This window comes from Blastomyces gilchristii (assembly GCF_000003855.2).
Source record: "Blastomyces gilchristii SLH14081 genomic scaffold supercont1.24, whole genome shotgun sequence".
NCBI lineage: Eukaryota > Fungi > Ascomycota > Eurotiomycetes > Onygenales > Ajellomycetaceae > Blastomyces > Blastomyces gilchristii.
In genome coordinates, this window is record NW_003101658.1 from 392,103 (window position 1) to 418,292 (window position 26,190).

General features: G+C 44.9%; 10 protein-coding genes across 13 annotated transcripts; 4 read left to right on the forward strand and 6 right to left on the reverse strand.

Moving 5' to 3' along the window:
• Positions 1-398: 398 nt before the first annotated feature.
• Positions 399-1,639, reverse strand: BDBG_08507 (uncharacterized protein). Its single transcript, XM_002621089.2, has one exon. The coding sequence runs from the start codon at positions 1,205-1,207 to the stop codon at positions 611-613; it is 597 nt and encodes a 198-aa protein (XP_002621135.1). The 5' UTR covers positions 1,208-1,639; the 3' UTR covers positions 399-610.
• Positions 1,640-2,215: 576 nt separating this feature from the next.
• On the reverse strand, positions 2,216-3,390 carry BDBG_08508 (uncharacterized protein). Its single transcript, XM_002621090.2, has one exon. It carries the CDS (start codon positions 3,174-3,176, stop codon positions 2,715-2,717), a length of 462 nt encoding a protein of 153 aa, XP_002621136.1. The 5' UTR covers positions 3,177-3,390; the 3' UTR covers positions 2,216-2,714.
• Positions 3,391-4,479: 1,089 nt separating this feature from the next.
• Positions 4,480-6,089, forward strand: BDBG_08509 (MFS monocarboxylate transporter; the record flags this gene model as incomplete). Its single annotated transcript, XM_002621091.1, has 3 exons — positions 4,480-4,659; positions 4,702-4,859; positions 4,922-6,089. The coding sequence occupies 3 exons, from the start codon at positions 4,480-4,482 to the stop codon at positions 6,087-6,089; spliced, it is 1,506 nt and encodes a 501-aa protein (XP_002621137.1).
• Positions 6,090-6,595: 506 nt separating this feature from the next.
• BDBG_08510 (uncharacterized protein) lies at positions 6,596-8,330 on the reverse strand (the record flags this gene model as incomplete). The annotated part of the gene is made up of 2 exons (XM_002621092.2): positions 6,596-6,619; positions 6,738-8,330. 2 exons carry the CDS (start codon positions 8,328-8,330, stop codon positions 6,602-6,604), a joined length of 1,611 nt encoding a protein of 536 aa, XP_002621138.2. The 3' UTR covers positions 6,596-6,601.
• Positions 8,331-9,638: 1,308 nt separating this feature from the next.
• Positions 9,639-17,406, reverse strand: BDBG_08511. 2 transcript variants are annotated; one of them, XM_031723590.1, is made up of 5 exons: positions 17,383-17,406; positions 16,632-17,166; positions 14,806-16,571; positions 11,363-14,676; positions 9,818-11,232 (listed from the first exon to the last, which is right to left on the reverse strand). In XM_031723590.1, exons 3-5 carry the CDS (start codon positions 15,217-15,219, stop codon positions 10,875-10,877), a joined length of 4,086 nt encoding a protein of 1,361 aa, XP_031580798.1. In that variant the 5' UTR covers positions 15,220-16,571; positions 16,632-17,166; positions 17,383-17,406; the 3' UTR covers positions 9,818-10,874. The 2 variants fall into 2 exon arrangements, with proteins under 2 accessions (XP_002621139.1, XP_031580798.1); XM_002621093.2 differs by lacking the exon at positions 17,383-17,406 and having other exon boundaries at positions 9,639-11,232; positions 16,632-17,344.
• Positions 15,944-16,391, forward strand: BDBG_17767 (uncharacterized protein; the record flags this gene model as incomplete). Its single annotated transcript, XM_031725417.1, has 2 exons — positions 15,944-16,186; positions 16,238-16,391. Exons 1-2 carry the CDS (start codon positions 16,032-16,034, stop codon positions 16,389-16,391), a joined length of 309 nt encoding a protein of 102 aa, XP_031580799.1. The 5' UTR covers positions 15,944-16,031.
• BDBG_17768 lies at positions 16,830-19,868 on the forward strand. Of its 2 annotated transcripts, XM_031725418.1 has the most exons (2): positions 16,830-17,871; positions 17,924-19,868. In XM_031725418.1, exons 1-2 carry the CDS (start codon positions 17,498-17,500, stop codon positions 18,099-18,101), a joined length of 552 nt encoding a protein of 183 aa, XP_031580800.1. In that variant the 5' UTR covers positions 16,830-17,497; the 3' UTR covers positions 18,102-19,868. The 2 variants fall into 2 exon arrangements, with proteins under 2 accessions (XP_031580800.1, XP_031580801.1); XM_031725419.1 differs by having other exon boundaries at positions 16,830-19,788.
• A 181-nt stretch (positions 19,869-20,049) lies between these two features.
• Positions 20,050-20,565, forward strand: BDBG_08513 (ribosomal L39 protein; the record flags this gene model as incomplete). The annotated part of the gene is made up of 2 exons (XM_031723591.1): positions 20,050-20,144; positions 20,253-20,565. The coding sequence occupies 2 exons, from the start codon at positions 20,050-20,052 to the stop codon at positions 20,563-20,565; spliced, it is 408 nt and encodes a 135-aa protein (XP_031580802.1).
• Positions 20,566-20,772: 207 nt separating this feature from the next.
• On the reverse strand, positions 20,773-21,358 carry BDBG_17769 (uncharacterized protein; the record flags this gene model as incomplete). Its single annotated transcript, XM_031725420.1, has 1 exon — positions 20,773-21,358. A coding segment is annotated over one exon (355 nt), but the record flags the coding sequence as incomplete, so codon positions are not given.
• A 279-nt stretch (positions 21,359-21,637) lies between these two features.
• Positions 21,638-24,384, reverse strand: BDBG_08514. 2 transcript variants are annotated; one of them, XM_002621096.2, is made up of 7 exons: positions 24,336-24,384; positions 23,924-24,246; positions 23,599-23,815; positions 23,373-23,464; positions 23,131-23,301; positions 22,887-23,056; positions 21,638-22,800 (listed from the first exon to the last, which is right to left on the reverse strand). In XM_002621096.2, the coding sequence occupies exons 3-7, from the start codon at positions 23,702-23,704 to the stop codon at positions 22,794-22,796; spliced, it is 546 nt and encodes a 181-aa protein (XP_002621142.1). In that variant the 5' UTR covers positions 23,705-23,815; positions 23,924-24,246; positions 24,336-24,384; the 3' UTR covers positions 21,638-22,793. The 2 variants fall into 2 exon arrangements, with proteins under 2 accessions (XP_002621142.1, XP_031580804.1); XM_031723592.1 differs by lacking the exon at positions 24,336-24,384 and having other exon boundaries at positions 22,003-22,800; positions 23,599-23,822; positions 23,924-24,243.
• Positions 24,385-26,190: the final 1,806 nt, after the last annotated feature.

Genomic DNA, 26,190 nt, shown 5'->3' on the forward strand with positions numbered 1-26,190 from the left:
AGACTTAGCCGCCTAATAGTCACTTCAAGTTGTAAGGTGTGCTTTTATGTCAAGCATTTGTCTCAGTTTGAGTTGGTTCAGTTCCCTTTTTTTTTTTTTTTTTTTTTTTTTTTGGGCATCCATTTATCTGTATACTGGTGCTGTTAAATGCTACTGATGTCCCTAATAATATAACAGTTATTTGTCCGGGTCTAACAACGTCATAGTTACAGTGTTTGCAAGCCGGTCCGCCCCACCCCCCCCCCCCCATTTTCTCAGTTACTGGTTACATCGTTCCCTTTGCTTTATCTATCGTTGGAGGTTTTTATAACTTGGATATTGGTACGGAGTACACATGTACGGCATTACAGCATGATGTCCTGTTCATTTTTGCAACTTGTTCATCGATATTTGATTCGGCCAGATTGTTTTTGCAACAGTACTTGGAAGTTAATATTTGCGGAAGTTCGAAAGAAAAAGAAAAAAGAAAAAAGAAAAAAAACCATTACATGCATCATAAAATGAGCCTAGCTAAATGCAGAATAATACTTAATGATATCATACCGCAAACTTACGCGTAGACATATAATTTCCCATGTTTTCCATTTCTAGTGGTTGCTCAGTGAATTATTTACATTGATAAACCGGAGGAAACACCGGCAACCCGTGACCCATCATCGATGACATTATGACAACCATCCAACTTCGACCAGCCTGCCTTTTCATTTTCCATTCCACGTAAATCCCTTCTCTCTTCTCCCTCTTTCTCCTTCCTCATCCACTCCTCCCACTTTCCCTCCCACTTCCCCGTCACAACCCCATCTTCATCATTCTCCCTAGCTCTCCCATTCCGCTGGTCGGAGTTATTATTCCCAACGAGCCTCCCAAAAGCCAGCGCAGTCCATACCACCCCATACCAACCCATCCAACATCCAATCCACATCATCCCTGCCACAACAGTCCCCGAAACCGTGACGGGTACAAGAACCAGTAACGCACCGCCGATAACTAGCGCACTTAGTGCTACAGCGCCCAGGAACGTCAGGACTAGCGAGAAGAGTATCGTCCCTATCGCGAAGAGGGTGAAGAGAAGTAGCGGTAGGGCCGCGAATAATAGTTGGATTGTGACGAAGGTTGTTATGTGGGGGTGAGCGGAGAGGCGAGCTGAGTAGGTGTCTATAAAGGATGAGAGGTATGATTTGGAGGATTCTGGGAGATGCTTGTCCATGGCTGTTTGGAGGGGGGTGAGGAGGGCGGTTAAGGTTGCGAGAAGGTTGCTTGATGTTGAAGTTTAAGGTGGAGCTGTGGGAGTCGCTTTTGTTGGTTTCGGGGAGGGTCGTGTTGGTGGTAGTTGTGTTCGTGCTGTTGACAGCCACGGCTGTTGCATCGCCCTTCACGGGAAACTCCGGAATTGCATCCATGGCTGCTTGGACGGGCATTTTGGCTGCTTGTTGCCCTAGATGTTGTTCTTTGCTAATGGGCGGCGGTCAAGGAGCCGTGGATAGTGTGCATTACGTTAGGCTTTTTGGAGTAGCGATTAGGTGTGAACCTAAACCGGGGAAGGGATAATATTCGATCATCCAGTTGGATTATGGATGGCCATTCCTGGGCTGCGATCAAGAACTTTAGGAGGCTGAATTGGAAGGAAATCTGGGGTAGGAATAAGGTTAGGGTTGGTGGGGCCTCATTCTCAGCCGCGGGTCATTAAAAGCTAATTTTGACGGTTGGCTGGCAATGCTTGTGGTGTGTATCTATCCGTCTACCACTCAGGCCCTGTCTCTCTCCTGGAGAGCATCAGAGTAGTTAATCACAACTAAATGAGACAAATACAATATGTTATGGGGACAAAGAAAGAGCTCAACATAGGCATGGCATGTAAGTTTGTATAGTTTGTATATACATAGAAAACCAGGTAAATGAGAAATGTTCTTTTCAAAGAAACAAGTTGAGTAAATAAACTTCAGATGAACAGAGAAGAGTTCATTAATATAATTTCTACATCTTAAGAGGTAAACTTTGTACTTCAAATTTTTCTCTGTCTGGTTAAGATCTCAATTAAAAAGTACTGTATTCATTGAAAAAAAAAGAAAAGAAAAGAAAAAGAAATCAAGGACAATGTTATATAGTGACTTGCAGATGGAGACTCATGCATAGCTTAGTTCTCATTTTTACTGTTACTATTTGTTATCACATAACTCATTCTATCAAAATCTTTTGTAAATAAATACTCCTGTCATATTATTTGAAAATGAACATATGTATGTACATGCTTATATTCATGTAGTGCCAAGTAAAGCCATGCATATGTCACATTTCCATACTCTCCTTGCATCATTCATGGATTCACTCTGTGTCACCCATAATATGAAGGGGAAATCATACAAGGGATGGGGTAGGTCCCAGAACATGAAAATAGAAAAGGCATAATGATAGAAAGGCCTCTTTGAGTAAAGACTGGGTTAAGGTAGAGATCCTGAATCGCCTATCCTGTGCTTCTGACTACGCTGTATATGTTGGTTATGAACAGTAGCGGCTGGCTGTATTACAGAAGAAATATATCAAGCATAGTTATCTGAATAGCATTTGCTCAAATTGAATTCTCCGATTTGAGCAGTCTTCATTACGAAAAGAGATGAGACAAACTAAACAATATAGATGCACTCAATCTCTCATCAATTACCTTATAACTCTCACCCCAACACTGATATACATGTGTCTTGCATAAATCCAATGCCTCAATTGAACGACCCCTGACTAGGTTCCTCATCCCATCTTTCCGCTCCCTCAGGAATCTCAACAACTGCCTCCTTGCACCAGATGTGTATCGCACCCGCCATCATTTCCTTGTTCAAGCCCTCAAGGCATCCGGCCTTAACACTCAACCGTTCCTCCCCGCGCACCCGATGCATCAAGCGTACCCCACACTGCTTGCAAAACAGACAGTCCATAATCTTGTTGGAAAACGTCTGCCGTCTGTGGATACCAATGGCTGATGAGGATGTTGGGTCGTAGTTGGTGATTGTGTGGGAGACACTAGGTTCCGGTTCTGGGATATCGAAACTGGGGAAGATGGCCGTTAGGCCGTAGGAGGAGGCGGATTGGTGGCGGCATTGAGTACAGTGGCAGATGTAGATTTTCAGAGGGCGGGGGCAAGGAGTGGTAAAGCGGATTAGACCGCATTGGCAGCGTCCTTCCATCTTTTTGTTTCTTTGTTCCACTCTCCTTATTATCTTTTTGAAAACGGATTGGTATGATGTGTATATGAAGTTGAGAAAAATTGTCTAGTTGGTGTGTGAGATCCTCCTAAATTCAGGAGGTTATTATATGTAGGAGAGATGGCAGGTTGCGTTTATCCAGAATAGTTGAATAGGAAAGCAGAAATGAGAGGTCGCTTTGCTGTTAGTGAGTATTGTGGAGGACGTATTTAATTATTTATATAACTTAGCTTTGCCAAACCAGCTTTCCCCGCATTCAAATACGAGGAGAACCTGAGCTCGGGCTGGCTATTTCGGCGTCCATGCCAATGCCGTCAACGTCAAGGCTTGGTGTTTTAACTCGCTGGCCATAATCACACCAATTCTTCCATCTCCTGAAATGCATTCCAATTCAAAGCACTGACACGGCTTGGTGGTCGATAATATGAGTACGATAGCTAGATTAAATATTTAATTTCCTCAAGTTGTTCGCAGAAATCCGTCACTCACGTCCAGGTATTCAAAGCTCTTTGCTATTATTAAATACACTCTGCAGTTGATAATATCCAACAAATATATATTCCAATTCCTATTTTTGAAACAAAAATGTAAGTTTCATTCCTGCTTCAAAAATATCATCAAAAGAATCTTGCAAGAGTTACCTGACTCCCAGGCAAAGACACTATGTATATAGAAAGTCACCAGTAACACTATCTACAACATAATAAACTTGGTCAGGCTGGAATCTCTCGTATATAAAACTGAGAGAAGGTCGGTTTAAGGAAACCAATATCTCGTTTGTACATGTACAGCGTATATATGGAGTAGACAAGGAGCAGCTCGCCCAGAAATCTAGTACATACACTACATACAATGCACTATTTAAGCGTCTGTCCCCCACCCTTGTCAAAAGAAGAAGGACCTCTTTCCATGACACATAGTTATGGTGTAGAACTATGTGTCGGCCGAACCGCTAACTCCCAGAGGTGTACGTAGTAGGTAGTTTCGAGAAATTTCACCTAGGACCAAATATGGCAAATATGATTTTAGCCCTCCGCAACCTCAGCCATGAATCGAATATTGCACTCTACAGTCTTGGACGGGAATGCTCTGTTCGCAAAACCTCATCAGATGCCATTTTTTGCGGCGCGACGCCAAAGACGTTCAGCCAATTATCTCCCACCGACGGAAAAGGGAATAATCGATATTGGTAGCATTCGCTCCTCGCCTACGTTCGAGATAATATAGAGAGAGGTGCCCCCGATAAGCAAGGCGCGCAATTGATTCTTGTCCAGATTAGCTGGCGATGGCGTTCGTTCTCCCACCAGCTGATTTTGCTGGTCCTCCTTCCAATTCTTCGGATCGTGCCATTTCAACTTGCGCTTCATCGGAAGCTGCGGGTTATGATGCCTCAGTGCACAAGAGGCCTGAGGAAACAGTAGAGGAACCTTCAAAAATCCCGCTAGGAGGGTCGATCAATGACTCAGTTAAAGAAAAGTTGAATCCCCCGGCTCCTCCTGGGCTATAGTCAAATGTGAATGAAGGGAATAAGAATCCCGACCATGCTGAATCTCAATCTGTCAGAGGCTCAGAAAGCGATGAAATGTCCTACCCTGAAGGGGGCCTCAGGGCATGGTTGGTTGTTGTCGGATCTTGCTTCGGAACTGCGGTCTCCCTTGGGATGATGTGAGTCGACTTTCCGAAAACAAAGTGGAAAAGCAATTTTCACTGATTAATTTCTATTATAGGAACACAGTTGGCACCTTCCATTCGTACATTGGTGAGCATCAACTCAAAGAATACGATGAGGCCACAATTGGCTGGATTTTCAGCGTCTTCATCTTCCTCGGTTTCTTCGGTGGCATTCAAATCGGACCCGTGTTCGACGCTCGGGGACCCAGAATGCTTATGCTTGCCGGCAGCGTCTGCATGGGGACTAGCATGCTACTTCTCGGATCATGTACTGAGTTCTGGCATTTTATGCTTTGCTTTGGCGTGCTTGGTGGCTTGGGTGTGTCTTTAATGGTCACTCCGGTGCTGGCAGCAGTAAGCCACTTTTTCCTCGAAAAGCGAGCAACTGCCACGGGCATCGCGGCAGCTGGGGGTTCACTGGGTGGCATCATATTCCCGCTAGCTTTGCAGAAGCTATTCTACAAGGTTGGGTTTGCTTGGGCTACCAGGATCATCGGGTTCGTTGTCATCTTCTGTTGCGCAGTCGCGGTAATCCTCGTTCGCTCGCGATTACCTCCCAAGCCCGGACAAACGGTTATGCCCAACCTAAGCATCTTCCGAGACCAGTCGTACCTATCGCTTACGTTGGGGATATATTTCATGGAATGGGCGCTTTTCGTTCCAATAACCTATCTTACTTCCTTTGGCCTATCCACAGGCGCCATGTCACAGGGAATGTCATATCAGCTCATAGCAATAATGAACGCGGGTTCCTGCATCGAGCGGTCAGTGCCTGGGTACATCGCCGACAAGCTAGGTCGCTTCAACAGCATGATTGCTGCACTTGTTCTTTGCACAGCAATGACTCTAACCCTGTGGCTCCCTGCATCAATCCTTACCACAGGCGATTCCTACTCCTCCTCCGTAACCGTTATCAAGGCACTTTCAATCACGTATGCGCTGATTTTTGGCTTCGCCTCTGGTTCCAACATATCATTGACTCCAGTATGCGTCGGGCAGCTCTGCCACATAAATGACTATGGAAGGTACTTCGCAACCTGCTATACAATTGTCTCATTTGGCACACTCACGGGTATCCCGATTGCGGGGAGTCTTGTTCGAGTGACCGGTGGACGCTATTGGGGTGTCGTCATTTGGACTGCGGCTTGTTATATCGCCTCCTTGGTCTGCTTCATCTGGAGTCGTGCTTGCCGCGTGGGTTGGAAGTTAGGAGTGAAGTTCTAAATCAGCACTCAGGTCGACGTGCTGTATAATTATAGTGTTTATATAAGTTATCGGCCGCTGCTAGGAATCCAAGGCCCTTAAAAAAGGGATGTAAGTCGTATAGAAATGTTTTGCGATGTCTTCAGCTAGGGAATTTCAAGCAATATTCCGGATACTTCCCTAGTAGGCGTAAGTAGGAAACCTGCTATTGTCCCAGGAATCTCTGATTCTCACAGCAAATCGTACTTGCAAGGCAAATCTTCTCGTCACATCTTCCAGGCCCCTTTCCCTTTTCTCTCAAAATTGGGGTGATGGGCAATATAGTAGTCAATATAATGATATTTGTGGTACCCCTCACGACAATGCCCCAGAAGGGATATTTTTTATACTCAACCATATTACGGTTGACTGGCGGAATGAATAGATGGCCAAGGAGGCTACCATGTAGTAAGTAAATTCAAACAGCTAAAGGCTTAAGGGTAAATAAACTCATCGAGTTAAGGGTTCTACCCCAAATTTTATTCCGTCAGTGGTTACTTGATTTCTATCCCCTAGGGAAATAAACGTGCATCAGTGTCTAAGTCAGCAAATAAATGGAATATCAGGAAAAATAAAGTAACAAGAACAATGGTTATCCAATCCCGCACTTCTCAAGAATAATCAACCTACAGTCCGCCCACTTTTCCTCGCCTCATGCTCACTCCACTCTACCCATCTCTTCACGCACGCGTCAACCATTCTCAACTGCTCCCTATCAGCCTTTATCTCAAACCATTCCTTATGTTTCTTTCCACAGCGCTCGCACGGCTCTTGCAACTTGACCCTCCTATCTGCAAGCTCCAAATGCACCAATCGCTCTACTTTATGCACATGCGGCACCTTCCGAGGGGGGAGTGGTGCACCCAGGTGCACAGATGGTGACGAAGGCACGTACGGATAATACCGCATTAGAGTAAGATTATGACCGCATTGTTCCTTCCACTGATTCATTCGGCGGTGGACGTTGGCTGCGCGGCCAATTTTCAGAGTAATTGTGTCTGTAGCTTTGGTTTCTTGCGACCCCTGTACTTTATTTGGCGCAACGCCGGCGGAGCGCATGATTTCGCCTGTGTTTCTTCTCCTAATGCCATTGCCAGGTGATGTGGGTAGGAGAGATGAGGCGATCTCCGCTGCTGGTGGGGAGGTGGCCTGAGTGTGTGAAGTTACCCAGCACATGTATATATATCCCGGCTCGTCTGAGTCAGATATTGGCTCCGATAGATGCTTTAGAAGAGTGGAATGAGTCATCGGTGAGAGATAGCTGGGTATCCAGCGTAGAAGGGCATCCGTCTCTGATATAGTAGAAGCGGGGCTGCTCTGCAGTGATGGCTGCCTTAATCTTGCTGGCGAAGGAGATGGAAATCGCGCGCTAGTTCTAGGTCGGCGCTCAGGAGTTGATGGTTGAGACACTGAAAGTTGTGTAGATCCGTGAAAATTTGATGCACGGGATGGGCGTGAATGCCTTCCATGAATAGTATCTGCGGATTGAAATGGAGGCCGGACGGCTGGTGGTCGAGAAGATATATTGGAAGTTCCTGATTCGTTATTTGAAGCCGTGCGACGATGTCGCACTCTCGAAACGACGATTTCTTCATCGTCGCCCATACCCATAATAAAACGAACGATTTTTCCTCCAACGCTGGATTTGCTGCTCGATTTCAATTTATATTTAAGTAAATGAGTTCTTGACTGTGCGGAGCTAAGCGGTGCATTGTCGGCAGGTTGGCAGACATGCACCCCTGGAGTATCCATTGAGTGCCTCCTTGTTCCACGGCGCTGGATGGTATGCCCGCCAAGAGGTAGCTCTGCGCGAATGGGTGCTTGCTGCTTTCTACGGGCAGACGCGGTGTCAAAAGCGTTCCCCGCTGAAGCAGGGCGGCGTTGATCATCAACATCCAGCAATTGAACCCTCTCCACCAGAGTTTCAATACTAGATCGCAATTTCAACTTCGAAGCGGGTTTAGGTGGTTCCGTGGAGGGTGAGTTGATATGGACCTCCTGGTCTTTGTGCTGCCAGCAAAATGCAGCAGTGGTGATGCTACCAATTTCACTCTTCCCTACAATCACTCCTTTTGACGGCGAGGGAGGAGGTGATAATTTGGCTGAAACTACAGTCCGACGACACTTCTGTCCATCAGCCCTCAAGCCCCGGCATGTGGTTGCTGGGTTTTTCGAATCGGTACGAGCAAGCCGATATTCAGGTGTGTTGTGTGGATGAGACATAATGGACGCGGGCTGTAGAATATATAGCGTCACAGGGAGCAATACTTAAAAGAAAAGGAAAGGAAAACAAGAAGTTCCTGAAACTTCGGGACGTTTTAATAGATGCGGAAGCTGGTGGGTTGTGTCGTTCGGGAGAACCCTCTCGGGAATGAGGCACAGCAACGAGGCTGAGAAGCAAAATGCAGCTTCGGAAGGGGCTTAGCCAGGTTTCGCCAACAGCCACAGTCCCCAGTCTGCATGAGTTGGTTAAAACGGGCCTCCAGGTGCAATCCGCGGCTACTCATTCATTTTTGGGCTGTCTACTCTTGCAAGACTCGACTTAGTATCTATCTGAGCTCGAAGGAATGCTAGGGAAAATCGTAGCAACGATGATCTGGAAGCCATGCGTTACTGGATTTTATAGGTTTAGATTCTTGGTTAAAAAGGGGAGCCGGCCATTTAAAAGCCGCGGTAGCCTGGATAGCTGCACTCAAGTTGATTTATTAGTTATTTTGTTGAATAGTGTGAGTGAAGGCCCACCCGCGGGATGATGCTGGTGGTTTAAGCAGGTGAAAGCGAGCATTCCACAGCCGCGTAGCGCGTTTAACGTAGCTACCTAAACGCCATCTTGATGTTCATTCTAAAGATGTAGTTACAGCTCTTCAACAACGCTTATGGTAGAATTCCACTTCCATTCTCTTCATTATACCGGTTTTGATCTCTTTGCGGATCGAACTTAGGCCGCCGGGTGGACAGCTAAATTCACCGCCTCTCAAGAATTTAGAATCAATTTCGCCCAACTTTCCAAACCAGCCTCTAGACGGCTGAATTTATACAGCGGATGTTGAGAAGTAAAGCTTTTTGGAAAGCTCCGGAATGGGTAAATTGCATTATAACAAACGTAAATATTGCGGCCTGTTAAATCTTACCATCTTGCCCTGCATCTCTTTTATCGGCACGACAACTCATTTAAACACACGAATTGCCTTTGAAGACTAATCCTTTCTAAGGATGACTTGCTGATTAGACCAACGACGAGGGCTTTAGCCCGTGTTTAGTGTTCTATAACTACCTACGGAGTACTGACGACCAATTATCAGTAACTAGGATGGCCGAGCTGCTAAGGCGACAGGCAAGGGCGGGTCTAATGCCACTCGAACATAACGTAAAGCCACAACCCCATACAGATCTTCATGAGGTAGCAACCTGAGCATTGCGTCACTATATCTAACATTTTGACATGGTGAAACTAGCTGATTCTTCATCTCAGCTTCACACAGTGAACTTTCAGATTATTATTATTATTATTATTCCTTTTATTCTCCTATTCCAGTCAGAGACAATACAGGAGACCCCCCACCAGCATCTTAGTCTGCTTACTTTTGACTAAGTAAGTTCTTACTGTAGCTACGTGCCATCCTAAGGAAATCTCGGTAGATTTATATATAGGTACGCTTCCCAGTAGCTGAGTTGATCAGCTGGAGACATAACCTCGTTTGCGCTCAGGGCGGGGATATGATTCAGGCTGAAAGTAGCTAAAAAACGAAAAGAAAAGAAAGACAGAAAGAAAGAAAGAAAGCCCCTCCGTGCATTTTACTATCTCATCCTCAAGCACCTCAGTGATACCTAACGAACCAGCAAGCCAGAACTTGGGCGGAGAGCGTTTTTACCGCTCCAGTTAAAATTTCTTTTTAATGTATCCGCGCCGGTCCATCCCAGCAGGACATGTTTACAGATCATTAGGGAATCGGTAGCTAACTAGTTAACTAGTTATGAAGTTCTGACCGTAGAGCCCAATGGCTTTCAGTGGAGGAAGTTGAGTAATATTTCTAGAAATTTTTTGATTATTTTATTCAAGTGAGATAAAACAAAGGCAAGAGAAAAAGTATGTATGTAAGACAAAACTTTTTTTTTGTCTATTTCTATATACACAATTACATGTAGAGTTATCCAGTTAAAGGACCAGTTTAACAAAAAAGAAAATTTCTGTTAAACAATATAAAAAGAAGAAAAAAGAAAATAATAACATGAGAGGAAACCAAATAAAACAAAACACAAGGGAATATTACATATATATCGCTAACCAAAGCAGGGAAAATATGTGGCAGCGAGGTTTTGTCTGGTAGGATGAGATAGAAGGAGGACAAGCTGGGAGCAAACCCAAAACGCGGGACATCATCCAGGGGCGCAGATGCAGGAGTAGAGTGGGGAAAATATGAGGAGGGGAGAAGGGGATAGTAATAACATACACAACAAGGAATCCCTATAATTGGTAGTCATATATATGAATGGGCACACAGAGAATCATCGGGAATAAGTTTTAGTACCACCAGAGCAGGAAGGAGGTGTGATAAATGAAAAAAGATAATAGAAACACAGGTAAATGGTGAAATGAAAATAAATACTCTTCTCCTGTCCTCTCCCTTCTCTCCCACCCCCCTATCTTTCTCATAGGAGCTCAGATCCGAAGAAAAATCTAAATAAACCACTTTGGGGGAAAAAAAAGAAAAGAAAAGAAAAGAAAAGAAAAAAAGGAAGGAAGAAACAAGAAAACAAAAGAGGAAATTACTGAGTCTTCCCCAAACTCTGCAAACTCACCAACTCGAAATACCTCCCCTTATTCACCAACAACTCATTATGCGTGCCGCTCTCCACAACCCGTCCCTGATCAATGACATAGATGACATCGGCTTTCTGGATGGTGCTGAGACGATGGGCGACAGCGATCGTCGTGCGGCCCTTTGCTGCCGCGTCCAACGCTGCCTGCACGACCTTTTCGGACTCCGAGTCGAGGGCTGATGTGGCTTCGTCGAGGAGCAGGATTTTGGGATCGCGGATGAGGGCGCGGGCGATGGCGATGCGCTGCTTTTGACCGCCGGATAACATGCTGCCTTTGCTGCCCACGACGGTGGAAAAGCCGTCACTGATTTTTGGGTCAGTAAGTGAGTGGTGTGTATGGGTTAGGGTGAGGGGTGAAATGTTTGATGGCGGATTTCTTTTTTTTTTTTCTTTTTTTCTCTTTTTTGTTGATTTGGTAAAAGGGAGGAACTTACGGAAGAGACATGATGAAATCATAGATATTGGCAGCTCTGCAAGCCCGCGTGATTTCTTCATCGGGCATATCCTCAGCATCGACGCCGAGCAGGATATTATCGCGGATCGTGCCCTGGTAGAGAGTGGGTTCCTGGCTGACGAGAGACAAGAAACTTCGATAGGAGTTGACATTCAACCTCGTGATATCCTTGCCATCGACATATACACCGCCAGCCAGCGGATCATAAAAGCGCTCAAGAAGGGCAATCGTAGTACTCTTCCCGCAACCGCTAGCTCCCACCAAGGCGACGTACTGGCCAGGTTTAACGGTCAGGTTTAGGCCGCGAAGAACAGGTTGTTCAGGCCGGGTGGGATACCTGAAATGCACGTCGCGGAACTCAATGGTGCCCTCAACTGAATCCACCACATCACCTTCCTTCGACCAAGTGTCGATAACTGGCTTTCTATCGAAGAGTCTCTTGAATTCCGCAGCGGCGGACTTGGCCTTGCCCATGTCGGGCGCGAAAGAGAAGACAGTTCCCGCAGACTGCGCGCCAAATGTAATCTCCATGAAAACAACGAAGAATTGGAACATGCTGTACTCCTTGCTGCCTAGCAATGTACCGCCGTACCAGAATCCAAGGGCAATGCAGAACATCATCATGGACTGCGAGGCAGCATACAGCAATGATGATTTGAGAACGGAAACCAGACTCTTCTTAGCTTGGGCTGCCAATTGGTTGTGGTAGCTACCGCAGACATCCGCTTCTCTAGTCAAGGATGCGACTGTTCGAATTGCCGATGTTGCCTCGCACGCGTAGCTGGCAGATTTCTGGTAGACCTTTTGGGATCGAGTTTGGAAGACAGCCAGGATGTAAAATCGGTAGTATCCGCAGCCTAGAAGAACAGGAATGGTTGCGATGCAGACCAGAGCAAGTTTCCAGCCTATTACTAGCGCTACGATACATGATGCAGTGAGAGTAGTGGTGACAAGGAGGATGGTGCCAAGGGTCACTCCACTGACTCCAGAGAGATGCTTGGTTTCGGTGGATAGGAAAGAGGTCAGAGCACCGGTGCTGTTCTCCTCGCGATCGAAAAAGACAATATCTTGTCGAAGCATTGCACGGAAGGCCTCATGTCGTGCTCGGTGGATTAGCCGCTCAGAACAAACAGCAAAAATGCTTCCTTGAACAGAGTATGACACTAATGTCACCAGTCCAAGCATTAGGAACATGAGTGACCAGAAATTCGCATCGCTTCTCAGTTTATCGTAAAACTGTTCGGGTAGGGAAAGCGTGGCAATTGCTTTGGCGAAAAAGATCGCCATCGTGGGCTGTCCACCACCACAGATGATGGATACGAGGAATCCGGTGAACATCAACATGCCTTCGGGGATGTTGAAAGAGAGGATAAACCGGATCAGGGTTAGGAGGCTATACTTCTGCTCGGGTTCCGCAGGTCGCTTGGACAGGGCTAAACTCGAGAGCGATTTCTTTGTGTCGGCCCGCTGCAGCTCCTCGTCATCTGCGCCAGATCCACGATACTTGCCAGAAGACACGCTCTGAGCGGGTCCAGAAACCTGACGATTAAAAGTATACTCCTTGGATTTTATCATCTCATCCTCGTCTTCTTCCTGTTCTAGGTCTACGGTCTCCCGCTGTTCATTAATTCGCTGTGCCTCGACTAGTCTGAGATAAGCTCCATCACGGTCGACCAGTTCGTCATGGGTTCCTTGTTCGACAATTCGTCCCTCCACCAGAACAACAATGTTGTGGGCATTCTTGATTGTAGATAAACGATGGGCAATGACGATTGTGGTTCTTCCGACAGCCGCTGCATCCAATGCAGCTTGGACAACGCCTTCTGACTTGGTGTCTAAGGCAGAAGTGGCCTCGTCCAAGAGAAGAATCTTCGGGTCGCTAACCACTGCACGAGCAATCGCGATACGTTGTTTCTGGCCACCAGAGAGTAGGAAACCTCGTTCTCCAACGTGAGTCTCATAGCCTTCAGGGAGCCCCGTGATGAAATCGTGTGCGTTGGCCATTCTAGCGGCATTCTCGATACGTTCTCTAATTTTTTCTTCGGGTTCCTTCTCAAAGCTGGAACCGATCAGGCCCTGCTTGATGTTCATGTAGATTGTGGTGCCGAAAAGCGTTGGCTCCTGGCTGACGAGGGATATCTGTTGGCGGAGCCAACGTGGATTGAGGGTTTTCAGATCATGACCATCGAGGTAAACGGCGCCGTTAACGGGGTTGTAGAATCGCTCCATTAGGCCCACAACTGTACTTTTACCGGAACCAGATGGGCCAACGAGTGCAGTTGTTTTACCAGCAGGAACTACCAAACTGACATCCTCCATGACAACCACCTCTGGTCGGGACGGGTAGATATGTTTGATGTTTCGGAACTCGACGACACCTTCGACATTGTCAAGTCTCTCACCTTCGTCGGAGGTGGGATCGATCGGGGATACACGGTCAATGGTGCTGTAGATCTTCGCGCCTGCGCTAATTGCTGAAGTAAACGTCTGGGCATAGGGGGTCACATTACCCAAGCTGAAGGAGCCCAGAATAATGGCCAGAAGAATAGTGATAATGTCCTGAAGGCTGGCTTCTCCACCGACAAGGAAACGCGAACCCATCCAGAAGCCCAATCCATAGTTCAGGAAAATGATGGCCATCATTCCTCCAACCATGCATCCAATAACGACCTGCAGCTTTACTCCCCATTTCTGGGCCTCAACGAGATGAGTGTCGTATTGCCGTGCAAGCTTCTCCTGAGTACCGAATGCGGTTGCGTTTCGAATCGAGCTGAGCACCTCCTCTGCCACGGTTCCGCCCTCACCATAGCTGTCCAACGATTTTTTACTATATCCGATGATGAAAGTGGAAGCTGAGCCCATTAGAACCGTGAGAGCAACAATTGTCGAAGAGCAAATAAGCGTTAACTTCCAGAACTTGATGAAGCCAATGATGAATGCGGTCACGAATGTCGCGAGGGCAGTCATTGTCAGGCCGACTTTCTCCGATATGCCGTCCTGGATCAGATTGGTATCAGCAGTAATGCGGGTGGTGATTTCGCCAGCACCCAGTTTGTCGAAGTATGCGATGTTCTGGCGCAAGATGGCGGCGAGATACTTTTCTCTAATCTTCTGGGAGATCTGTTCGCCAACATAGATGAAGCCAACTGTGCCGATATAGATGAGGACGAACATGCCAATTCCAAGGTAGACGAAGTAAAGAGCATATTTTGAAATCTCGGAATTGAACTCGTCTACGGAGATGGTTTGTAGGGTAATGTCTTTGAACGTGCCAGCCATGGCTCCAAAAAGAATCTATGACAAAATAAATTCAGTCAAATTAGAACAACTGCATCCAGCCATGTTCCCCGCCTAACTCAACTCTTAGCAGCAAAAAAAAAAGAAAAAGAAAAAGAAAAAAAGAAAAAAAGTTCAAGTACGTACCGTGAATAGTGGGAGCACAGCACCACCAGCAGTCGCACCGACTGAGGCAATAATGAGAACGATGATATCCATTTTCGTGGCATAGCGGAACAACGTGAGGTAGTTAACCTTGACATCGGGGATATGGAGTTGTTCTTTGAGGATTGCCTGTTCATGTTCTGGGAGATGGGCGAGAGCAGCATCGAGATCTCCCTCCTGCAGCGGGGCAACCACCTTCGAGTCCAACTTCTTGAAATTTGTATGGTCCTCGTTATTGCTCACGGTTGATCCAGATCCAGAACCTGATATCTCGTTGTTGTTGTTGGCATCTTGGGGTTTCTCGCCTGATGTCACTGTGGGTGGACTCTCCGGGCCCGCATCGGGGACACCAGATTTCTCCACCGCAGCACTCTGTTTCTCTGGATCGCCGTGCATTATTGCTGTACCTAAGCTTTGCCTTCACGCACTAAAAGCTCGACGAGGTGAAGAAAAAGGGATTGATAATTGCAATCCCAGATTTCTAAGATGGTCCAGACCTCGTTTCCAGCCAGTCTGACCCAGCAGAGGAAAACGCCGACAGGAAGGTTCAGGGCCGCCCAGCGGTTTCTCTTGCTGTTATGTCTACAATATCTGGAGACAAAACCCTGACAAAGAAACCATCAGGACTCGAGGGGGGGAAGAAGGATAGAAAAGAGGGACGGAGCAGAGGGGGAGGGGCAACAGGGGGAAAGAAAGAAAAAAATGAGATAAATGAAACGGCACGAGAGAGGATTAAATTCAAATTCAAATGAACCCCCAACACACGCCAGCGGGCCTAATAATATTCCCAAAGCTATACGAGACAGACAGGGAAACAGAGCGAGACAGACAAGCTTCTTCTGATGGCTTCTTTTTAGCCTTGGTGGGGGGACTTTAATGATGATAATAGTAATATTAATAATAATATCACCAGCTTGTAAAGCAAGAAAAGAATGTTTCATGCAAATAAAAGAAAAAGGAAAAAAAAAAGGAATTCTCAAAGATGCGAATGGAGCTATTATTATCCTTTTTCCAGAATATCCATCGATATAATTTCCCCCACCTGCGAGTGCCAGTCAGGAGGCGAAAAAAAAAGAAAAAAAAAATGCACGCCAGCAATATCAATATCAATACCAATATCCCATCAGAACCAAGCTTTTTGCAACCCTCCTCCAGCTTTTCTAGGGGCTTCTGGGGGCTCCAAGTTCCGGGGGCGCTTCACAAAAACAATGATGAACCCAACCCAACTCTGGCTGCCTGGCGGGATTGCTGGCTTGCTGACCCTCTCCATGGTCGTCGTCTGGACGGACTGTTTGCAGCGATTGGGCGGCGTCAAAGCCTGGGCGGGTTCCGAGAGACAATCACAATTCCGCATTCAAGAATAGTTAGTTAGACCTAATACTAAATAATACTGCGTAATACTAATAAGAAACAGCAAAAAGGGGACGACGGGGCTTGAAGACTTCCGACGCCCGTGCTTGCCATACGCAGCGTACGTTTGTCCCTCTGCACCGGCTGTGATTGGCCGCTTCGGCAAACGAACTGGCGCCAAATTTGTACTAGTGACCTGTTTCTCACTCTGTCCATAACCTAGGAGCGAGGTATCTGGTACCGGGGGGGTTGGGCTGGTTTGGGGCCTGTGCATATCTTGCATAAACTCCCGTTAGCGAACACGCGTGAAATTCCGTTCCGAGGCCGTAAATTACCCCCGGCGACATGGCAAATGCGTGGCAGGTGGCAGCGATGACGTATCTGCTGTGTAACAGGGCCTGTAATTGTGCATTAATATTATTATTTTCAAGTCTTGCATCCGGTGGCGCCAAACCAACTTTGGAAGGTTTCGTGCCCGTCTGCATAAAATGACTGCGCACTAGCCCGGTTGCGGTTACCGCCTATTTGCCCTTTTCGGTACTAGTCCCCGTTAGGATACTACTGTGTTGGGTTATGGCCGTCTGATGGATCCGAGATTGACGCAGAATTGCTCAGCCTGAGTCTGGAACTAATGTAACTCCCGCAACTAATATAACTGAGATCAAAACAAGTGAGAAGTCGATGGAAGGATCCTGCTGCAACTTCTTGCAAGGTTCTGGGGAGAGTACTCTGTTGCAATGAGATGGTCGAATCCTTGTTGTATGGGCCTTCCTTCTCAAGTCCAGACCCTGTTGTTCTGTGAAAAATATCGGCCTCCGTCTCTGCGGCATGAATACGATGGAATTACTGGACTTGGACTCCCTTGCTAGCTCCTAAGGTTAAAACCTCGCTAGCTAACCTAACTAACTTTTGATGCTTATCTGTTGAGCTGCCACTGGCTGTGGTTTATTCAACGCGCTACCCGTCGATTTTGATATCACTAATAAAAAAGGGCTTATCCCAGTCAAGTCAACATTGAATGGGCAACTCGGAGCCAATGTCAACCCGCCTCCCCGACAAGAACCCCACGTCACACGCAGGGTTCCGATCGGAGGCTTGGTATTTTCGTTGTTCACAACAAAAATGTTGAAAAAAAATTTGAAAAAAAAGGGAATAAAAAGGGCTGTCCAAGCCTCCCGAAAATCCATGTTTCATTTGTCTGGTACTAACGTTGCGAGACCAGCTACTTCCACCCAACCTTTCCATTCACTATTTGAAAGCTCCCGGATTCAAAAAGTCAAAAATCAAGCCGGGTCGGTCGTCGGGTCGCATCGGTGCACCCCAAATGCGAAACATTTCGGGCCATCTGCTTGGGACAGGGAACCGTTCCGGGCTACAGTCATCTCTAGACTGCATTCTGGTGAGTCACACGATATACGGGCTGCAAAGGTGCTATCCCCCTTCTGTCGGTATGAGCAAGCCTCGGCATAAAACAATAAATTTAAATTTTTTCGTCATAACTGCGTCAAGAACCAAGCAAGCTTTCGGGACCATAATTTTGTTTTTCCTTTTTCACTCATCGCAATACATAGCAAATCCTTTGTCACTTGCAATTATGTATGTATTCCGGGCGTTGGACAGTGCCGGTACACACGGGTTGACAGGGGCGAAAGGGATGTCTGCGAGAAAGAAGCACAAGAAACGAAGGTTGAACTTCAGGTGTGCCCTCGTCATACATCATACATATATCTCTTGTCCTGATGATCAAAAGATGCCAAAATGCCCAACGGAACAGATCTTTGAAATTCATGCCTAGCGCATTCGGTCTTTCGGTCATGGAGATCGAAAAGCTTATTTGTTTTTTTTTTTTTTTTTTTTGCTCTAACCCAGGCATCAACATCAACATCCACGTAAATAAGGCAGCTTCTTCCAAGGTTCATTCCTTCTAACCCTCCAATGGTAGGCAACGAAAATATGAAACGAAAGGAGAAGAAAAGAAAGCAGCCCCCAATGACAGCCAAAAAACTCCCTCCTTCGCAACACAGAGTGACTTATGAATAATGAGTCAGGATGAGCCTTAATGAACCATTTCCCCGTATCATCCCAACGAGGCGTGACATATAGTTACCCGTAGACAGACTTATTATGCCACAGCTAACCCGCCCAACCCGAACAGTGCACGAGCCTAGTTCATTAAAACACAAAAATAAAGATCCGATCGGTAAGTTAAGTCTCGCCTTTATTTGCCTAGCCATTCGACTTCCGAGCGGACCTTTTATGTCTGCCTATAACGTACAAGCCAAAAATAGATCCAAAATCGCCACTGCTAGAGGAATGATTCGAGGGGAAAAGTTATTGCCTGACATGACGTTATGTATGAATATAGTTGGCCTCGTTCGCTATCCATGTCATGTTTCTTGATTGCTTGCTTGATTGAGATGCAAAAAGAAAACATTAAACTCTTATATATAATATTCCTCTCGAAGCCTCAAGCCCACCCACCTCTTAACCCCGACCGTTCGACAAATTAACTCCAGTGCTGGCCTATCTCCATCCAGATGTCCCTCATACAAAGAGGTAATAATGACAGGAATGAGGGAGATGGAGGAAGAATGTACCGTACTACTGTATGTCTGTACGAAGTACTTGACTTGATACGGATCAGCGAGTTTCAGGTTTGCTGAATGTGACCGTTTGCGGATACTCGGGATCTATGCGAAACTTCCCCAAGGTTCCTGTGGTTGTGGAGATGGGGGGAGATCTTTGTTCCTCTCCATCCACGCACTGCTTGCTATTATTATCAAAATAATAATAGCTCTCCCTTTCTTTCAATTTTTAGGGTGAAATCTTAACTCAACTATTGTTCCCATTCTTTGCTTAAACTTTATAAACCTTCCAGACAATTTCTTTGTGTCTGCTTAATCTGCACCGGTTACTCTCTTCCTATCATTCTTCCGGGGAGTTGGGTCATATATCCAGCCCGCCCGTTCCCCTCACACGTTTCCTTTTTATCATAGTTTTTTACCCGTGGTAAGGCGATAGATTTTGAGATGATCATTTAACACTCAGCAAAGTTGATAGGACCATTCCACGAATTATGGTTATAATGCCACCAGAAACTCCATGCGGGTGCCGTTTATAGAATGAAATAAATGTCCTGTCAATTACCTTTAAGATACATCAGACAGCGCTGTCCTAGAGTCCGGCGCGGGTATAACACGATTTACCGTGTGATAAGGACGAGATCGAGGTTCTCGTTCCCCAATTCCTCCGAAATAGGCTGTGGGCATGCTATGCTATATATAGCTCTCTACTCTCCGTAGCTTTTGACTGAAGACGTTCAACTTGGGATAAGGCGGGCTTCTAGGACTGGCCGTTGCAATTTGAAGGGGCACAGATAATGTGCATATCTGTTGAAGGGACAAGAAAGAAGGAATAGTGACGAACACGCTCTACCCTTCGAATCAGTGGTAGGTAGGTGTGGGTGAGAAAGAGTGATTAGGGATCAAGATAGAGGGGCCTATGGCTTCACCGGGCGATGCCAGGCTGTAACCTAACAGCTCCGCTGCCTTGTCAATAATATTGAGTTCTGTCGAAACGCAAATTCCCCAGACCTGGGGGTAAAACGGGTCCATGTTGGGGACCTCCACATGCACATAGGTGTAGAGAGAGAGATAGAAGGGCCAGGGAATATTATGGCTCTTCTACGACCCAAATAACAGCATGAGTATTCTGAATATCTTTGCCATCCATGTCCCTAATCAGATGCGCCTTGGTTGTATAAAACAATGGGTGAAATTTTCGCCAACTCCCCATCAACATCATGGAACAGACTTAACACAGCTGCAGTATTGTATTGCGACTTGTTGAGCAGGTTAGATACAGCTCCAGCTTCTCATGCCAAAGCCTACTTTAAATAACCTTATTAGAATGTCGCCAAGCCGAGCGCCAACAATATCACGTGATTCGGCCCGCCACGCTAAACCCGATCAGTAAGCGAGTTCCCTCCGGCCACCAAAAGGAAACCCACACAAAAAACTCCCGCGAGCCAGCCGCACGTAACGGTCAGCTATCCCCATCCGACATCAACAACCATCCAGCGCCCATCAAGTCTCGAGCATTTACAGTGCCCTAGACCGCCAGGATGCCGGTATGTGCGAGATACTGACTGCTACTGATTTTCTTCCCGTCCCCTCCCCTTACGTCGATCGGCCGCTCGCAGGCGCTGCACCACTACCACCACCACTACTACTACTACTGCTACTTGTTAGAATAGAAATAACGGCTAACTTGGGATCTGAAATACAGAGCCAGAAATCGTTCCGCACCAAGCAGAAGCTTGCCAAAGCCCAGAAGCAGAACCGTCCCATTCCCCAATGGATTCGTCTGCGGACCGGAAACACCATCAGGTAAATCATTTTCCAATTCTAGCTTTCTTCTGCGGAGCGCATACAAGGGATGGGATTATTTGGGGGGGGTGGACGGTGGAGCAAAAGAAGAAAAAAAATGAAACGGTGGCAGGGGGTAATTCATGAGCGAAGAGGAGGAAATACGACGGGAAACTCAAAAGAATCGAAGGGATGTGAATCCCAGGTATCCATGGCAAAAGGGGGATATTTTCAGGAGCAGAGACATGATAAATTTCCGGTTTTATGACAAGATATGGAAGGAAAACAATACACACGGGCTCGAGTGCAATGAATGCTGTATAGAAAAGGTGGCGATCGAGAACTATTGGCTGACTGGTAGCATTTCTTTTCTTTCAACACAGATATAACGCCAAGCGGAGGCACTGGCGCAAGACTCGTCTCAACATATAGATTAATCGCAGAATACACGATCCTTCCCCGCCTAGAAAGCCCGCAAAATCTCTTCTCCCCGCCAGCTTAAATGACGCGCTTCAGTCTTTTTAAAAAATATTTTTTCCCATCTCGGTACATTCTCCGGCACGGACCCTACAATCTCAACTTTTTGGTCGTCTTGTGACTTGAAAAGTCCGGGTATTTCGACGACGGAAACCTGTCGATTTCCCGGAGGAATAAGAAACGTCTCAAACTGAGTTAGGAGGAACGTACCTGGGGAAATTTTTGGTTGGCCGGGAGGGTGTTCGATCTCGTTCTTCGTTTTCTTTCTACTTTCTGTAATGGCATTGTTGGGGAAACCGGAATGCGAAACGGGGAAAATGGACAGAAAGAATTCAAAAGCATCAAGGATTTTGTGGGGTTTTTTTTTTTTTTTTTTCATGAGATTAACCAAGGGGAATGATCAGTGGTGTGGGGATGCAAAAGAGGGGGGGGGGGGGGAGTGCTTCTTCTGCATGGTTTTTGCCCTTGTTTTTTAAATCTGATGTATACGACGAGCCCAAATTCCAAATTTTTTCCATTTCTTTCTCGTTTCCTTTCTCTTTTTCTTATCGTCCTTGGTCCGCGCGTATGGAAAAATGTGAGCAATGGTCGTTCCATCATCTTTCTCGCTCCTGCAAAGAAAGCGGTTTTCGGACATTGTGCATGTGCTTTCTTCTAACGTACCGTAACTTTTGGAACGGTCGACTAAATCTTAGAACGGAATCGTCTTCACAGCTATTCATGTACTATGTACTACAACACACGTACGTCGAGCAACAGAAAAGGATACGAGAAAGACAACTGAGCGTTGCCTAAAACATCTTAAGAAAAGATAAGAAGAGGAAAGAAGAGGAAAAAGAGGAGACGCATCGAAAGCTGGCAGCACAAACGGCTACAGAAGGAGAGAGGAGGACAGGGGAAGAAGGAAAGCGAGTAGCCCGGAAAATGAAAAGGGGGAAGGGGAAGAGGGGGAACCAAGAAGATTTGTTATTAGAAGTATGTGAATGGATGGATAAAATCTACACATGGATCAAAGAGGGGAGATAGAGAGATTCAAAAATAGAAATGAAAAACAAAAAGACAAACAGAAGAAAGGATACATAGAGCCTGATTGATGTGCACACAAACTCACTTCCTATACATACCTGGCTGGCTGAGCTGCTTGCTTCAAAATACTTACTGACGACGAATTTGAATTCTATTGTTTTCATGTATGCATTCATATATTAAGAATGTTCTGTTTGATAAATTAACGAGAGTACCACCCCTTTTGTTTTTGACTGTGAAGCAAGGGGAAAGATTCAAGAACTTAGTTAAGGACGTGGGGATGAGGGAAGAGGGAACAAAGAGAAAGAAAGAAAACGGAAATATGAGTGATAATTAAAATGGAGACGATAAATTTGAGCTTTGAAAGAAATACACTAAGCTGAGAACAAACGCCTGACCGATCAGTATCATATCGAATCGAACCGTGTCGTATCTGAAAGGGGAAAAAAAGGAAAAAAAGTAACGACGATGCAGGAAATAGAAGGCACAGCGAGGGACGTGTATGTGGGATTCTTTCTGGTTGAATTTTTGAATATTAGCTCATTTATTTCATCCCGCCTTTTCCACCCCGTTCCCGAAGCGTTGCGTTCCCCTTCCAAAATTCCGCATGTCAACCCAATCGTGCTGGAGAATGTGACTTAAGACCAGTTGCAACTGAGCTTGTATATATGGCGGATTTATATGAGGAAAATACTCGAGAAGGGACGAGAGTTAGTTTCCTATAAAGATGTCGTAAGGAGACGGGGGGGATTAACGGCTGTAGATAGTGGTCAGTATGATGTAACTGGGAAAAGAAATGTGTAGATATAGGGGAGAAAGAAAGAAAGAAGGAAAGAAACATACTCCTCAGCCCATTCGTTCTCCGCGCGGATTTGAGCTTCTTCCTCTGGCGTGAAGTCGTTTTGGATATTGAAGGTCTTGCGGATATCTTCTGGGGACTTGCCCTTGATCATATTCGCAACGGTCTTGCAACCAATGTCGAGAAGGGCCTTAATATCAAGGTAGTTGGCGGCCTAGAGAAGTTTCACGATTTTCCATCAGCATATATATACTACGAAACGTAGCTAGGAAGCAGGATAGGACATACTAGAATGATCTCGAACAGCATCTCCTGGTCGACTTGCATGAACTTTTGATCCCATTCGTCGATGTCTGTGGTTCTTCTACGGGAGTCGTTGTCCTCATCGCCGGTGCTTGGGGGGTCATCCTGATGCTTTGTGCACCAAGCGATGACCTTTTCGAGGACGGCTCTGTTGACCTATGGGGTACTGTTAGTTGCTGTTGAGGCGTGACCTAGCGAAGTTTAGAATAGGAGAAGTATATCAGTACGTTTGGAATTGGGATCTCTTCTTCTACGCTTCCGCCACCGACATCCTCAAGCATGTTCTTGATTAGGATGGAGCGCTCAATGATGGAACGTTCTAAAATTGGCGTAAGATATACATATTAGTCCAACCCAAGATAAAACTAGAACTGCTCCGGCGGCTTTTCACCTGGGTATTTGCGCACGCTACGTTCTGGGTTCAAACAGACACGAAGGGAAATTGTAGCATACCAACTGTAATTCCAGGGCCGCCTTGAGGCTCATCGGAGGGAATCAACCGCACTTCATCCTTGCCAGTACTGGAGGAATGGGTGTCATCTTTCGCAGGAGGAGCCATGTTGGTATCGTATCGGGGTATAAGGGTTTCGGACCAGCTCTGTCGTTTTTTGGGGAGAATGGGTTAAAATGAAGAAATGAGTATCCTCTAGGACGAGGGGACTCGGAGTTTCTGTATTCTTGCACAGGAGGACGTTAGATTTTGCTGGTTCTTGTCTAGAGAAAGCACAGGCTGCGGGGAAGCTGCGATAAGAGGGACAGACAAAGGGAGTTGGACTACCTTGTACAGGTCGACAGTCGAGTGGGCTTTGGAGAAGAGAGGTTGCGGAGTATTCAGAGCAAGCTTATAAGGGAGAGATAGAAGAAGTAAAGTTGTGGTGATGAGGGTTGTAGATGTCGCGGAAAAGGTGGATGTGATACGAAACGCAGAGCGCAAGGCAGCCAGCGGCCGGCGAGTGACAGAGAGGGGTCACGTGGGGTTGTCACTCCCATAGTCATTTATAATGGATAGTATGGAGGGTAGGTACTACGTCCTGGTTCGGGTTCTGCCTGGCGGTATTTGTGGGATGATTCTATTGTGACAGGCAAGCTTGCTTAAGTATGCTATTATTATTATTATTATTATTGTTATTTAATTTATAGTTAAGACTATGATATTTATTATTACAGTGAGTAGTTACCTAGGTACATACTTTACATATGATCATGTGATACGGAAATTATCTTTATTGTTAAGGCAACCCATAGGTTCAAATCGTTCAAACTCAAAAGAACTTGTTTGAAAGCAACAGAAAGTGAATTTTAAAAGCCAGTTTGCAAGAGATTGCTGAGCTGCACAGTCATGATATTGTTTATTTAGATGAAGTAAGCACTCTTCAGTAAAGAGATAATTGTTGAGCAGGTTCAGATTATCTCTCTAAAGAGAGATACATCAAAGAAATGTTAGCCAGCAATAATAACTAGTATTCACTTTAAAGATAAGCTTAGTCAGTCTTCTGACATCTTCTTCTTTGTAGCTGTGATACATTGCATTTCTTGTGATTAGAATTTATAGAAACATGAATTGTAAAATGCACTCTCTCTAAGTTTCACATCATTTACCTGCAATATTAGGTTTTTTTTCTAAAGACTAAGAATTGAATAAGCTTATAAGACATGTTGATGATAAGAAACTTAACTGTCAAATTCTTAAATTTCTTTGAGATGATTAAATAGCAGACTATTATTATTATTATTATTCTTCAATTATAGATGTATGCAGTCAGAGACTATGACATCTATCTGAGAACTTTTAGTTCTCAGGGTTTTTCCTATGTCTGTAAAGTTAACTATTATACATTCATCAATTTCAGATATGCAAAATCAGAAAATTCCAGCCTAGAATACAAAAACTGTTTACAAATTGCAGTGTTTTAACATCTTTTGATACTTTGAAATCATTTGACAATATCATGACAAAGGAAAAGAGAAAAAGAACACAGTCTCAAAGATAGACACATTAAATAGATAGTATAGAAAGAAATTGAAAGAAAAAGATAAAGAAAAAGATAAAGTAAAGAGAGACTATAATAAAATAAATTATTAAAAGAGAGTGTATAGCTGTTTTAACAGACTATATCTGATTGATTTTCTCCTCTTCATATTCAGATAATTCTGAATTTAGTCATTTTCTTGTAGCTGCTTGAGTTTCTGATAGAAAGTCTATTAAGTATTTAATTTCTGTCTCAGTTGAGAATAAGAATCTCATATTTAATTGATTTAGATCATACTTCTCTTTCAATCTGACTCTGAGACTATTGTATAATGCATAGTGTAGTATAATATACTCAGAATTCTCATTTGTATTGTAGAATGAGCATTCTATTGAGTCAAATCTATCATCAAATCTTTGTATATAAGATTTGAAATAGCCATGTTCTAGTTTCAGCTGTATTATAGATGAGAATATTTTCTTTTTACATTTAATTGAACAAGATTTCTACTTGAGTTTTATTTCAAATCTTGAATAATATATACTCTTCTTTTGTTTCTGTCAGCTTTTATTTCACTTGTCTAAACAAGATTCTTTTATTTTTCTCTTTATAAAAGATCAGGACATAATTTTTTGAATAGATCTGCTTAATTCTGCACTCTTTTTTGCAGCTGAATCAGTCAATTCATTGTCATGAATATTCATATGAGTAGAAACTCAGTGTAGATGAATTATCAGCTTTGATATTCTTCTCTTTTGAATTTTTAAAACAGAGTTTAAGATCAGTTCAAGATTCATTTGATTATTATAAATCTGACTATTTCTAAGTCTTTTTAAAGCAGCTTAACTATCAGAGAATATTCATATCTCTTTCAAACAATTTCCTCTTTTATAAGATTTTATTTCAATGAGTTTGAAAGCTTTCACTATTACAAATAGTTCAGCATCAAAGACTTCACATTCACAGTCTAGATTTCAGAAATCTGAGATAAAATTGATATTATCTTCAGTATAAGCAATGTCTGTGTCTAATCTATTCAAGTTCTCATTTTTTGAGTCATCTGAATAAATCAGAA